The 16,335-nt window shown below is 38.2% G+C and overlaps 1 protein-coding gene across 1 annotated transcript in view; it reads left to right on the forward strand.

Annotated features, from left to right (window-relative positions):
• LOC140154037 (uncharacterized) overlaps window positions 1-4,422 on the forward strand; it is a 137,029-nt gene extending 132,607 nt beyond the window's left edge. The window contains exon 51 of the mRNA XM_072180150.1: window positions 495-4,422. Coding sequence (XP_072036251.1) covers window positions 495-496 — 2 coding nt within the window. The 3' untranslated portion in view covers window positions 497-4,422. The remainder of the gene's footprint in view (window positions 1-494) is intronic.
• Window positions 4,423-16,335: the final 11,913 nt, after the last annotated feature.

A 16,335-nucleotide genomic window follows, 5' to 3' on the forward strand; every position in this document is an offset into this window, starting at 1 on the left:
CTTGGGTATACGGTTGTGTTAGTCATTCAGTGACGGCTTCAAGAAAATGGGGGTCATTATGCGTGGAAATGCTCAGCATTGTGTGTCATTGACCATGAAAATAACTTTACTGAATTTGCCATTTTATAGTAAAAATTGCTATATAGAAAAATGTAAAATTGTACAATTTGCGCACGAAGCGCGCAGATTTTTTTCTCTTTGGTGGCAATTTCTACAAAAAGGGGGCTCATTGGGTGTAAACTGATGAAAAAAGGGGGTCATCGGGTGTCAGATTTGCCTCAAAAATGGGGGTCTATTTACAGACACGTGACGCCCCGGGATCTCGCCTACCAATATAATTATGGGAGTACCCTCTGGGCAGTTTGCTCTCTGTGAAAAAACCTTCAACTAAAGAAATACATATTTTTCTGATCTTTACTGCGATAGCTCTTTACGATATATGTTAAAGAACGGTAATAACGATTTAAAGTGTTGTTGTTGTTTGTCTGTTTCAGAACCATGGCCTTGGTGTTATAATTTCGTCTGTGCGGAAGATAACGACATATCCCGGAGGCCGAAACATATCAAAGTTGCTGTATGAGGGTAGCCATGGTAGTAGTAAAGCTATTATAAAAAAATAATGTAAGCTTCCATAATATAAAACATTTGCATTTTTATCTCCTGCATTAAATATTATAAAAGGGTACTCTCTAAATGAAAGAGGATGAAAAACAATTGATGTGAATTTCCCTAGACATATTCGATATTCGCTCATGGGAATTTCTCTGAAAGAGGGGTGAAACAAAAGAAACTGCACATTCTCCCTGCATGTGCACTCAACTTAAGAAGTGACGGGTATGTGACTACCGGCGCGCGCGAAGTTGGAGCCTATATCGGTACAAAACGTTGTTTTTTAAACATTAAGAATTTGAAAGTTTCCGCATTTTTCTGGCAGTTTGATGATATAATTTTAGAAAACAAGGGGGACATTTGGTAGCCGCACCTAACAAAGGGGTCATCGGGTATAACTTAAAAAGGGGGTTATCGGGTATATTCGACTTCGAAAAATGGGGCCTATTGGCAGGCACATACCGTCTCTTCTAATGTTGAGTGCTCCCGGGCGCATTCTGTTTCATCTTTTGGTTTCCAGTTCCGTTGTTTTTGTACATAATTATTCAGAATTTCTTTTTGAAAATTGACTTTCATTAAAGGTAATAACCAATGTAGCAATTATTATTCAAATGTACGCTGTATATAAAAAAGGTGAGAAAAGAGTCAAATTCAATGAGAAAAAAATGGACTGCAAATCACTCTCAAAGAATGAAAATTCGCATATCGGAATTTTCACAGTAGGCACTCTATCAAAGAGTGAATTTCAATATTTTACGTTTAGAGAACAAGCAATTAAACTATATTCATATTATCGTGATGTCCGCATACTGAGGAATCAGATTTCTTTAAACCGTAGCATAGGCTTAGGAACCGGGGGCTTGGGGGCTCAACCCTCTCAATAATAATGTGCGGGGCTGTAATATCGAATACCTTTCCTAATCCTAGGAATCCCTGTATTGTGATATAATAGAGTGACAATGGGTGTTTGTGACCTATATTTTGCAAATCTTCTGACGCCGAGAAGGACCCCCCGGGAGCCACGACCAATTGTCAGCCCCCCCCAAAATGAAAATCCTCCTACGCCAATACGTAGTATTACGTTACAGATCCATCAAACAATTTGTTTCGTTTCACCAACATTTATATGTATTAGTGATCTTAGCACCTTGCTGGGCTTATGGTTATCTGCATTCATATCGTCGTGTCCGCATACGGAGGTATACACATTGTCTATAACCGTAGTTTTACATTACAGATCCATCAAATAATTTGCTTTGTTTTACCAACGTTTTAGCTGATAAAGGTGTATCACATTGTTAGCCAAATATTTAAGTCCTGATCCATTAATGTCGACATTTGTATTAGCAAAGATCACTATATTTGTGTGAGATTTATTACGATTAATTATGTGCACTTTTACTACGTATTCTTGTATGACGCCACAGAAGATATAAGACGAGAATGCATGCTGGATCTCAGGAACAAATACATACTTTCTATGGGATCTCAAGCTGTCAAAAAGAATTTAAAATGGCCTGTTACCAGGGTTTTCTTTAAGCATTTTGCTGAAGGGGCATTTTCAAATTTTAAAACATTACCCAAGAGGTATTTTTAAAATATTATTTTTGAAGACATTTTTAACAATATGTGTTTTTGGAGCCATAGGCGTAGATCCGGAGAGGAGTGGGGGATCTCCCCAATATTTTGCCAGGGGATGGCCCTTGCAATCAGGCCAAAAAAAATTGTTGTGTTCCCCTCAACCGTCCGACCCTAAATCCTGAAAAATTTTTGAATGATGATTTGTACAGATTTGTTCAAAAAATCAATGTTTTTCACTTAAAATCAATATTTTATTGAAAGACTAGTCTTTAATTGATGTGTAACAGGTATCCAGAAGTCAAAATTAACAAATGTCCCCTAATTGAAGAAGCATTATTTTTAAAATATTTGAGGGGATTTTTTAAAACTGAAGGTTTAAAAAGAAAAAAAAAGAAAAAAAAAAAAGAAATCCGACCGTCCGACCCAACTTTCCCATTTTTCCACTTGAGGGCAACACTACAATATTTTTTTGGCCTCATCCCCCAATGTTGACGCCTGTATTTGGGTTTCTGACCAAATTAACCTCATATTTGGCCATTTTAGCCCCCAAAGTATCAAATTTTCAAATTATTAGTTGATTCGGACATTTCATTTTTGAGTTACGAATACTAAATGTGCTACAGGGCCCAAAGGCTACTGTGTTGTAAATTCTGGCTACCGACCACCAGAAAATACAAATTTTTGTCAAACGAGCTATACAATCATGATGATCCAGCTTTCTGATGGTATAAATATCTCAAGTTTTTTCCTTCAATCGTGTAAAATGTTATTTTTCAAAGTATTCTTTAAGATACAATTTTGGAAAAAGAGTGAAAGTCACTGTAAATAACGTTAATATAGAGTGTAATTACTTTCAGAATAGTGCAAGGTTCGCTCCATTGAAGAGATCACTACATAAAGATACTATTTTACGTTTAGAACGTAAGAAACCAAGTGATTTATGTTTATGTAGCATTACGTTACATATCTCTTTAACGATTTGTCTTATTTTACCAAGGTTTATATAATAGTGATCTTGGCACTAATGGTTATTTTCATTCACATCGCCGTAATGTCCGCATACTGAGAAATACAAGATTTTTATGAACAGGGGAATGCCCCTGAGTGACAAATTAGTAATTTGTACGATGTCACGGGAGGTATCGTACTGATATCAGGACATGTACAGAATCCCTTTGTGAAAATTTTCTTTTGCGATTGAGCAAAGTCTACGTTAGGGCCTATTTATAGGGTAGATCCGTTACACCAATACAACAGTTATTTTTATGCCTTAATATATGGTTATCTTTATATCAACGTGATGTCCGCATACTGAGGAATACCAGATTACTATAAACCGCAGCAATACGTTACAGATCCATTGAACAATTTGTCTTATTTTACCAATGTTTATATTATATTAGTGATCTTGGTATTTTGCTAGGCATATGTGACTATCCACATCAAAACACTCGTAAAGTCGGCCCCTGGTCAATTTTACGGTTTTCTTCCGTGTTTAGAAAAGATATATCCTAAGCTTTACAATGATATATCATTTGACTTCAAACGATATCCAGAAGCGGAGTTATGGCTTGTTCAACTTTGCTCCTTCAGTTAAAGGGTACATTATTTTGGTGCTACAATATTTCTTTTTTTCTACATTGCTGGTATTAAATATTAAATTGTGATAATTGGCGGTCACTTCAAATCATCCCCAAGTCAACGAGGTTCAGGAATGTCCTCTCATTGTTAATTGTTGGTTAACCCACCACTTGAACAGGATTTAGCCATAGCAAACAAAGACTAAAGCTATTTACTATAAGTATAAGCTTATTATCCTCTTCAACAATAGGATTAAAGATTGATGTGCGGACTGGACTGAAATGAGAAACTTGTAGGATAATTATTGGGTACATTATGAATACAAGCTTGATGCACATTTTGGACTGTAACTCGAAATAAAATTTGCCGACTTTACGAGAGGTTTGAGATGGATGGTCACATATTCTTATCGTCATGATGTCCGCATACAGAGGAATATCAGATTACCCTAAACAGGAGAATGCTCCTGGCAATATGGCACATTTTCAACTTGTATGACGTCACGAGTGGTATACGAAGAGATTGCCTGTTGGAGATGTCAGGACAGATAAAGAATTCCTTCTCAAGAAAATGGTTAGACTTTAAAAGGGTCTGTAACGCCAATAGTTGTCAAGGGTTCATCAGTACAATAAAGTATGCGGGAATCTTGAAGATGGTAATGTACTATAAATATATGTCGGGATTATTATAGGATAGGGAACTTTCTCATGCTCTACATATAGCGCCAAAAATGCTAGTGCTACGATAATCGGGATCATTTTGAGATAGGATACTTCTTCTTGCTCTATAGCGCCTCTATTGAGTAGGTTACTATCATTGTATCTGTTATAAGAATAATCGGAATTTACTTGTTTAATGTTGAATTATTACTTTTGAGAAGTAATATGAAGTTAATTTTATATAACATTTCAAAGATATCAGTCTTCAACTGGAGCTTTAAACATTGAATGTACAATACGCTGGCGAAGTGACGTAATTAATCTGATTAACTATCATAACAATAGATGATAACAATATTAAATATATCGCGCGCTGCACTACAAGCAGGTTGTACTCATCACATGTGTATGTCTGCAATCATAGATTGAACACAATACCGGTCTTTTCAAAGATACTAATACACAATTACAAGTGCGAGTGATCAGCATGATAAGGTTCAATACCGAGTTACCGCGTGAATGTACCAGCGCAGCGCGGTATATTCAAAAATTGGTATGGTAGTTAATCCGATTATTACATTACTTTGTCAAGGTATGGCCTGGTTACAGTCAATTGTCAGTCATGTTAATAATGTTATTCCGATGATTGTAATAATAGAAATGCTATCATTTCTGTATTTTATTGATTCACATTTGAATCAAGAATGTCATAGGCTAAATGTATAAAATAATGTAAATTACAAAGCAAACGGTTATTATTGCACTGCTTGCGTAAAAGGTTAACTGACGAGACTATGCAACGACGCATTATTGTAATTTTGTCATCATTTTCTAAACGGACTGTCTCGTCTCAAAAGGAGAGTAATGCCATATTGGAGTTCGCAATGGCAGATTCGAAATGTGTGCTAACCTAATTCCGCGGGCGTATACACACGCTTAGAAGGGCGATTTGTCCGTACACTGGTGACGCAACTACGTAATACACAAATTGGAAACTGCCACTGCGAAATTAAAAATGGCGTTACTCTTAACTTGCGACGAGACACAATATATCTCCTTTCAGAAGGGTTTGCTCCTGTCTGTATTTTTCCTTCTTTCGATTCTTTACCTTTCGCTTTGATAATTTTGAAGCATAAGAAGCAAAGAAAGCGATCAAACGTACTCAAGATCATGCAGTACTTTTTCCTTTTCTTGCTTATAGCCTTTCATATTTTCTTCTTCTTGTTGTTAAGAAGTTGGCTGGAATTATGATATTCCGATAATGCATAACTAAAACCAGTTTGCATAAGTAAGTACTGCTATATAACAGTGCAGTTTAAAAAAGGAATTATGTTCAAATAAATAAATAAATAAATAAATAAATAAATAAATAAATAAATAAATAAATAAATAAATAAATAAATAAATAAATATATACACGAAGTTATCACAAACATACCCGTTTTGCGCCTAAAAGTATTTGATTTGAGGATGGTTTCCCAGGATATATCATATTTAACATTATTGTCTTTCAGACTCAAAATGTGTTTGGATAATTCGGTTTCGTTCTTGTATTTTTTGTGGGTAAATGACTTAACATGGTTATTATACCTTTCCTTGAATTTGCCACCAGCAAGGCCTACATAGGTTTTACAACCCTTGCTGGAGCTGACGTTAGCTTGATACACTACTGCTTCTGACAAGCATTTCCCTTTTAATGGGCAATTTCCTTTATATTTGCGAGTACAGTTGCACTGTTTTTTGGGGGGTTTCTTCATTTTGCGTTTTATTTTTGAGTTATGCGCTTTGATAATTGCACCAACAATGTTGATATATCCTGGGAAACCATCCTCAAATCAAATACTTTTAGGCGCAAAACGGGTACATGTGCAATCTATGCCTCGAAGAGAAATTGGCAATCCTTAATAATAAAAAATCCGATCCAAACAGATCGTTAAACAAACGGACTGAATTCATAACCAAATGTCGACATGGCAACACTGCCAGGAAGAAGAAAAAACCTCCGTAGTTTGTAGTCATTCGCCTGATGATCGTTTAGCAACGTGAAACACAGTGTAGCGAGTCCAATACATGCTGTATTGACATATGTGTAATAAATAAATAAATAAATAAATAAATAAATAAATTAATAAAATTAATAATACGTAGAGAAAAATGGTGAAAAGTATTAAAAGCATTGGGAATAATGCAGTTACTGCTTCTTGGTTGTAATCATTTTGTTGTTATAATTCACTCAATTACGTAAGTGTCGGTTCGCGCAACTGGTAAGAAATAATTGCCTCATGACCCCCTACTAGAGACAACTTTTGTAACACTTCCTGTATGGGGGATTTGCAATTACTGTATTATATAATGGGTAAGTATAGATTTTTAATTTTGTTTTGATATTCTCGTAGTGTCGAATACTAGAATATAAAACCATCACTATAATAACCAGTGGAGACCAAATTCAGCAATTAACAAGTGTGTCCTGCAAAAAATCAGTGTTATCGCAATGTAACTTGCCACTGAACATAAAATAAATACATGTATCTATGATTATGAATGCATCATGCAGGTGAGTAAATGGGAGCGTTCACTAAAACAGGAGAAATTACTGAACAGATAGAATCATTGTTTCTTTTTTTTCCTTCTTCTTTACAGCCTGTCTCAAAAATAATTATGCAAGTGAAAAGCACAATCTTTGGCATTATTAGAAAATACCGTTGTAACATAATGCTTATATCAACGTCAAGGACGTAGTCTTAGCTCTCAAATGCCGTTTGTTCTGTTCAAATGCCGTTTGTTCTGTTTCTTTAAGGGAGACACTGCTGCAGTGTCGGGGAGCTGAAAATTACCTTTGCCAACTCCTGCAAGCCCGGTTGCAAAGAATCAGTGTTTAACATGCTGTTTCTCGAGTTGGATTTCCCTTTGGGTGCTCCCAGGTGCGGGCTGGTATTTTACCAGAGTGAGGGAATGAGCGCTATCTGCCTCCCTAGCTCAGTTGCTGAACATGCCAGCTTTAGGGCGGAGGAAACCATCAGGTTCAACGGCCAGTATGTTCAAATGTCTTGGCCATTTGTTTTTTCTATTGTTTCGATGTAGACAGTACAGCCAGCGACACAATCATGATGAGATATTGCTCCGTTCTTTCTCCTTCTAGTTACTCATATCTTGGTGTTCATGGCATTTGTTTGGTTAGGTTTAATACCAGGTCTTTCAAGAGCACTTGTGAGTTATGTTCCGGCCGGACTTTGTCCTTAAACTGCTGGAGAACAGTGCGGTAAGATCAGGTGCTGTTTTTCTGGTAGGGCTAGTTTATTTCCAAGGTCTCATGCCATGAGCATCAAGCTCCATCTTCATTTTTCTGAGTATTCTAAGGGGTAAAGGACGGTAGTGATTCTCTTCATATTAGAGTAGCCTATCTCAATGGCTTCTAATTTTCATCATGGGCCAAAGAGCGGAAGAGGAAGATTTACTTCTCAACGGTCATTAGGCTGGTGTTGAACATGTCATCATTGGTCAACCTTCCAACCTTTGGTCAGACGATAGGAACTGGGTTTTAATATTCAGTTCTGCTACCAAGCAAAGACATGGAGGAGTGGGTCTGGTCATGTCCAAGCACATTCACAGATGTCTTAAGAGTGTTGAAGCTGTTTCCGAGAGGATACTATTTGTAACATACCATGGTAACCCACAGCTTAGCATCACTGTTGTGTATGCACCCACTGAGTGCTCAACATCTTCTGACAAGGAGGAATTCTATTCATCACTATCTGACCACCTGGATGGTATGAAAAGGCACAACATCCATCTCATCCTCGGCGATTTTAATGCCAGAATAGGAGCAGATAGTCATCTTTCCCATCCTTGGGTCATTGGTCCATACTGTTACCATGATTCAACAAATGAAAATGGTGAGCGCCTGGTCAACACTTGCCAGGAGTACAATCTCAGACCAGCCCAGATGAGATTCCCCCAACCCAGGAACCGTCTCTGGACTTGGACCCATCCAGCTGGATCAACCCACGCACAGTTAGATCACATTCTAATAAACAGCAAGTGGGTAAATTCTCTTCGCAACTGTCGAGCATACAACTCAGTAGAAGTGGACTCCGATCATCGTATTGTGAGTGTCCGTCTAGCTGCCAGTCTGCGAACAAGCAAAGGAAAACCTTGCAAGAGACCAAAATTCAACTGGAAGAAGTTGCAAGATCCTGAAACAAAGGAGGAATTTCAGCTGGAGCTATCAAACAGATTCCAGGTCTTGAGCATGGATGATGCCACAACCATCTCTGATAGGTATGAGACCTTTGAGACAGCGGTTCGTGAAGTTGCAGTGTAGCGAGTGTAGCGAGTCCAATACATGTAGCGAGTCCAATACATGCTGTATTGACATATGTGTAATAAATAAATAAATAAATAAATAAATAAATAAATTAATAAAATTAATAATACGTAGAGAAAAATGGTGAAAAGTATTAAAAGCATTGGGAATAATGCAGTTACTGCTTCTTGGTTGTAATCATTTTGTTGTTATAATTCACTCAATTACGTAAGTGTCGGTTCGCGCAACTGGTAAGAAATAATTGCCTCATGACCCCCTACTAGAGACAACTTTTGTAACACTTCCTGTATGGGGGATTTGCAATTACTGTATTATATAATGGGTAAGTATAGATTTTTAATTTTGTTTTGATATTCTCGTAGTGTCGAATACTAGAATATAAAACCATCACTATAATAACCAGTGGAGACCAAATTCAGCAATTAACAAGTGTGTCCTGCAAAAAAATCAGTGTTATCGCAATGTAACTTGCCACTGAACATAAAATAAATACATGTATCTATGATTATGAATGCATCATGCAGGTGAGTAAATGGGAGCGTTCACTAAAACAGGAGAAATTACTGAACAGATAGAATCATTGTTTCTTTTTTTTCCTTCTTCTTTACAGCCTGTCTCAAAAATAATTATGCAAGTGAAAAGCACAATCTTTGGCATTATTAGAAAATACCGTTGTAACATAATGCTTATATCAACGTCAAGGACGTAGTCTTAGCTCTCAAATGCCGTTTGTTCTGTTCAAATGCCGTTTGTTCTGTTTCTTTAAGGAGACACTGCTGCAGTGTCGGGGAGCTGAAAATTACCTTTGCCAACTCCTGCAAGCCCGGTTGCAAAGAATCAGTGTTTAACATGCTGTTTCTCGAGTTGGATTTCCCTTTGGGTGCTCCCAGGTGCGGGCTGGTATTTTACCAGAGTGAGGGAATGAGCGCTATCTGCCTCCCTAGCTCAGTTGCTGAACATGCCAGCTTTAGGGCGGAGGAAACCATCAGGTTCAACGGCCAGTATGTTCAAATGTCTTGGCCATTTGTTTTTGCTACTGTAACGATGTAGACAGTACAGCCAGCGACACAATCATGATGAGATATTGCTCCGTTCTTTCTCCTTCTAGTTACTCATATCTTGGTGTTCATGGCATTTGTTTGGTTAGGTTTAATACCAGGTCTTTCAAGAGCACTTGTGAGTTATGTTCCGGCCGGACTTTGTCCTTAAACTGCTGGAGAACAGTGCGGTAAGATCAGGTGCTGTTTTTCTGGTAGGGCTAGTTTATTTCCAAGGTCTCATGCCATGAGCATCAAGCTCCATCTTCATTTTCTGAGTATTCTAAGGGGTAAGGACGGTAGTGATTCTCTTCATATTAGAGTAGCCTATCTCAATGGCTTCTAATTTTCATCATGGGCCAAAGAGCGGAAGAGGAAGATTTACTTCTCAACGGTCATTAGGCTGGTGTTGAACATGTCATCATTGGTCAACCTTCCAACCTTTGGTCAGACGATAGGAACTGGGTTTTAATATTCAGTTCTGCTACCAAGCAAAGACATGGAGGAGTGGGTCTGGTCATGTCCAAGCACATTCACAGATGTCTTAAGAGTGTTGAAGCTGTTTCCGAGAGGATACTATTTGTAACATACCATGGTAACCCACAGCTTAGCATCACTGTTGTGTATGCACCCACTGAGTGCTCAACATCTTCTGACAAGGAGGAATTCTATTCATCACTATCTGACCACCTGGATGGTATGAAAAGGCACAACATCCATCTCATCCTCGGCGATTTTAATGCCAGAATAGGAGCAGATAGTCATCTTTCCCATCCTTGGGTCATTGGTCCATACTGTTACCATGATTCAACAAATGAAAATGGTGAGCGCCTGGTCAACACTTGCCAGGAGTACAATCTCAGACCAGCCCAGATGAGATTCCCCCAACCCAGGAACCGTCTCTGGACTTGGACCCATCCAGCTGGATCAACCCACGCACAGTTAGATCACATTCTAATAAACAGCAAGTGGGTAAATTCTCTTCGCAACTGTCGAGCATACAACTCAGTAGAAGTGGACTCCGATCATCGTATTGTGAGTGTCCGTCTAGCTGCCAGTCTGCGAACAAGCAAAGGAAAACCTTGCAAGAGACCAAAATTCAACTGGAAGAAGTTGCAAGATCCTGAAACAAAGGAGGAATTTCAGCTGGAGCTATCAAACAGATTCCAGGTCTTGAGCATGGATGATGCCACAACCATCTCTGATAGGTATGAGACCTTTGAGACAGCGGTTCGTGAAGTTGCTGACAAAGTTATTGGAAAGCAAGAGCCACGCGGACTGCCAAGTTGGGTATCAGATTCAACCATCAGACTTAAACTTGAAAGGGATGAAGCCAAAAAGCGGTACTCCATTTCAAAGTCTCGTCAAGCTAGAGAAAGATGGAGGAACTTGAACACCAGCCTTAACAACTCTTATAAAGCTGACGAGCTTGCTACCCTCAATAAGCAGATGGAAGACCTGAAGCTGGCCGACGAGATGGGGAATTACACCACCACCTGGAAAATCATACACTCGCTTTCTGGGAAGAACTCAAGGAAAGGGGTGAAAGTCAAAAGAGGATGGCACAGCCCCAACCAGTGACCATGAACTGCTTGAAGAATGGAAGGAATATTTTAGCTCAATCCTTAACAACGACAGTGGCACAGCAGCTTCAGAACTTCCTGCACCAGCTGTTGAAGATCTTCCTATCATCACTGAGCCTCCAACTCGTGAAGAAGTAGTCAAAGCAATAGCAGCCATGAGGACCAACAAGGCAGCAGCATTGGACTGTGCTATAACTGCTGAAGCACTTCAGGGAGGAGGGGATAGCATGATTGATATGATTCTCAAATTCTGCATGGAAGTATTTTCAACGCTGACACCGCCACGTCAATGGGTCACAAATGTCATCATTCCTCTACCAAAGAAAGGCGACCTCTCTCTCATGACAAACTACCGTGGTATTTCGCTTATGTCCATTGCCGCAAAAGTGTACAACAAGATCCTTTTGAACAGGATCCGACCTCACGTTGATCCTCTACTGAGAAGCAACCAGGCTGGCTTTAGATCAGGTCGCAGCTGTGCTCAGCAAATACACATTTTGAGGAGGATCATGGAAGGCTTCAAGGAGTACCAACTTCCCTTGACCGTCACTTTTGTGGACTTCAAAAAAGCCTTCGACTCCATCAACAGGTCCGTCATGTTTTCAGTGCTGCGGCATTATGGAATACCAAAGGTTGTGGTAAATGCCATCCAGGTGCTCTACAAGGACTCCAATAGTGCCGTTATGGTAGATGGAAGTATCTCAGAGCCTTTCCAAGTAACAACTGGAGTGCTTCAGGGTGATGTGTTAGCACCATTCCTGTTCATTATCCTGGTAGATTACCTTCTGAAGAAATCAACTTCTGGAATTGACGCTGGAATTGTTACCTACCCACGTCGGTCAAGCAGGTATCCTGCTAGGATGCTGAATGACCTGGATTTTGCTGACGATATTGCCCTGTTGGAATCTTCCACAGCCCGGGCCCAGTCGCAGCTTACTAGGACTGCAACTGCAGCAGCAGATCTAGGCCTTGTCATCAGCGCACCTAAGACAGAATATATGACTGCAAACTGTAATGCCCAACCAGCACTTGAAGTTTATGGTAGTACCATCAACCATGTCACAGACTTTAAGTACTTGGGTTCCAAGATGGGCTCTAGTGCTGGAGACCTAAAAAGAAGAAAAGCACTAGCCTGGGCAGCTTTCTGGAAACTGGAACGCCTTTGGAGAAGCCCATCCCTGCCAATCGGAACAAAAATCAAGCTGTTTGAGACAACTTGTGTTACTGTCTTTCTGTACGGGTGTGAGTCATGGGTAATCACCAAGGACATGGAAAACAAAATCAATGCCTTTGCAACATCTTGCTACAGAGTAATGTTAAACATCAAGCGTGTGGATCGGATTCCAAATGAAACCATCTACAATCTGACCAACACCACTCCACTGGTTGCCAGAGTCAAGATTCATCAACTCAAATTTCTCGGCCATATACTGCGTCTTGAAGACGACGAGCCTGTGAAAGAATATGCCCTTTATATACCACCACATGGGAAGAGGAAACCGGGACGGCCGCGCACACTGTACTTACAGTATGTCCAGCACCTCCTGGGAGATACTGAAGGGATGTTGCAGCCAAACAAAATTGTTTCGCTTGCCCAAGATCGCAATAGTTGGAGAAAGCTTGTAGTCGCCTGCTCCGCAGCCGACTGATGATGATGATCTGTTCAATTTGCTTGTTTTAATCTCGAGATATATTTAGTTAACAACGAAAGGGTAATATCACTGTTGTGCCACTCTTACTAGGGCTGTACAATGTACAGTGTACATGTAAATCAATTAAAATGTAAATCATGTAAATAAATCGAACAGAACAAACGGTATTTGAGAGCTAAGACTGCGTCCGTGACGTTGATGTAAGCGTCATATCATAACGGTATTTTCTAATTGCCAAAGATGGCGCTTTTCACTTGCGCAATTTTTATTGATTCCGTTTTTATTTAGTTACTGTAACGCGCTACCTGATTAATTCTCTTCCTCGATCTCCTGTATAAATTTCGCGACATTTGGATCCAAATTGATGGAGCCTTTCAAAGCTCATTCTCCGATAAAGTGTCCAAGTTGGGAGTCAGCAATGACCAAAAATCATCTAAAAGCAATTCATTAAAAACACTTAAAATTATTGTAAACTTTAATAGTTATAGAACATGGAAAAATACATGGGTGATTTTTAACAGTTCTCATTTATTCAGAAAATTTAAGCATAGTAAGGTTAGGACACTATTAAATGGTTATTGGATGCTTAGTACCTATGAAACTAAACTTAAGTACCGTTTCTCTGTTTCCACCGACATGCGTTAACAAAAATATGTATTAGGTATTAAAGGGGCATTTCGTGATCAACAGCATCATCCCACTACTTGGTTTATCACACATAACGTTCATCTCCTTCATTATTTTTACACTTTCATAATTATGCTTTAAGGAGTGTTTTGTGATCCTAGCATCCTCTTTTTATGACATTTTTCAGTACATATCAACGAAAAAAGCCTATTCCCAAAATTTCAGTTGATTCCGATTTTGCGTTTGCGAGTTATGCATGATTATGTGTATTACACTGCTCCATAGACAATGTGTTGTAATTTCGTTCTGGTATACAAGAACGAAATTAAAATTTCACGATATCTTTGCTAAACGAATTAATCTGCAAGAAATATTTTGTACATAAACATTATATAGCCAGAGGTTTCCAGTGATATAAAAATCTCAACTTTTTTAAAGAAAAGTGGGGGGGTGATGATGTTGTGGATCACGAAATGCCCTTTTCGCCAGCCCATAGGGCTGGTATCTAATTCTTAGATGGGATTTGTGTACACTAAAGATTAGCTACGAGTATACCCTTCTTCTATTGGTATGAATTTTTTTACTTCTTGTGGTGGGAATGTTTTTGATATTTGCTAATTCGATTTGCAAGGAAAAGAAAGTATGTTTTGCCGTTTCAAAGAACGAAAACGATTGAGTATTGCCAAAGTTATGTTTGAATTAATTATGACTTAAAAAGTTATCATATAAGCCTAAACATATAACCATAAACTTGTTCAGCAATCAGTATATCAAAAAAATGACATGGTCAACAATTAGTTATTAGCGGGGAATGATCACTGGAACGAGGTCATATCAGTGATCTCGTTCCAGTGATCATTCCCTGGAACGAGGTCATATCAGTGGACTACTGAGCATAGCATGATGTTTGGTTGCATGTGAGTGCATAATTGATATGTTGATAACATATCTAATAATGTTGTAGAATCAAAATCTTCATTATATGGACCACATTGAAGTCAAAGTAATTATCTATCCTATCCTGTATCGTTTTATGGATAAAAATGACTCAAAATGTTATTGATGATATTATTGCTATCTTTAACATCAGTTTTGTCTTTTCAACGGGAAAAATCCGATTGAAAATAAAGTTAGGGGCTAGCTATAATATTGAACAATATATCCCATATTTTGACATGCACTTATGGAAAATAAATAAATTATTGTCTTACTTTATAAATTATAAATACGGTAAAATGACACATAACTAAAGTCCCGGGGGCAGCGGCTATTTTAGGACGAAATTGTCACTGCACGTTGGCAAAGGGATATTTTCCAGACCTTGTAAAAAGCGTTTGGGGAGTTTGACGCTCTAAGATACAACTACTTCTATCTTTTAGCCCCACAACACAACGGTTGTGTGGGGCATATAGCCTAAATGTTATGCCGTATGGTGCAGAAGGTTGCTTGTCTGTCAGTCCGGCTAGCTGGTTCTTTCGCCGGGTGGAAATTTTAATCCAATCTGCTTCACGCAATAACCGATTAACTTCATTATTATGTCTTCAGAATCTTGCATCATATACCTTTGTACATAACCTGGCTGTCCGATAAATTTGTGTATCGGTCACCTGGAGCTACAGGGTTTTTTCATATCTGTAGCCACTTCATAGAGTGCATAGTTCTTATACTTTATGTGTAAAAGTCTCTTTTGGTGTGATTTTTTTGTTCAAAAATCACATTTTTGACCAAAAAACACACTTTTGACCAAAAAACACATTTTTGACCAAAAATCACATTTTTTACCAAAAAATACATTTTTGACCAAAAATCACATTTTGACCAAAAATCACATTGTTGACCAAAAATCACATTTTTGACCGAAAATCACATTTTGACCAAAAATCACGTCAAAAATCATTTTTGACCAAGAGTTGCATTTTTGACCAAAATCATGTTTTTGACCAAAAAAAGATTCTGAAGACATAATAATGATAAAATTGGACGGATAATTTCGTATGATACCTGAATTTATCAGTCTCGCTAGAGTTTTCAAATATCACGCTCGCATGATATTTGAAAACTCTAGCTCGACCGATAAATTCAGGTATCACACTCAATCCGTCCAATTTTATATCAAAATTGGTAGGATGATCACCTCTTGTGCTGTATAGTTTTGTGTCTGGTTATTTGCATATTTATGAACATTAATGAGCTTATTTGCATGCACCGCCTTAAATCCTATTAACCCACTCTGTATAGCTTATATGCAGTAATTGCTGAACTTCAAACTTGGGATGATAATATGATCACCTTGTCTGTTCTATAGTTTTGTTCATATTATTTTCTCATATTTAATGACCGTTATTTGCATATTTGTATACTCTTTTAAGGTTAAGGTTTGCGAATTGTGAAGAGTTTGCGACTCAAATTTTATTTTGATTTGTTTGTTCCTGTGATGATTATACAATAACACGACCAGTTTGCTATTTCTAAGACACCCTGTACCGTATGCGATGTTCTTTTCCAAACCTGACACTTAGCGATAGGTATAGCCTATTTATGCGCCTATAAAGATATCGTGTACTATATTTTATTTTATCATATTTCAGTTCCTCTTTTATTTTATCATATTTCAGTTCCTCTTTTATTTTATCATATTTCAGTTCCTCTTTTATTTTATCATATTTCAGTTCCTCTTTT

The sequence above is a fragment of the Amphiura filiformis genome, chromosome 1 (genome assembly GCF_039555335.1).
Source record: "Amphiura filiformis chromosome 1, Afil_fr2py, whole genome shotgun sequence".
Classification (NCBI taxonomy): Eukaryota; Metazoa; Echinodermata; class Ophiuroidea; order Amphilepidida; family Amphiuridae; genus Amphiura; species Amphiura filiformis.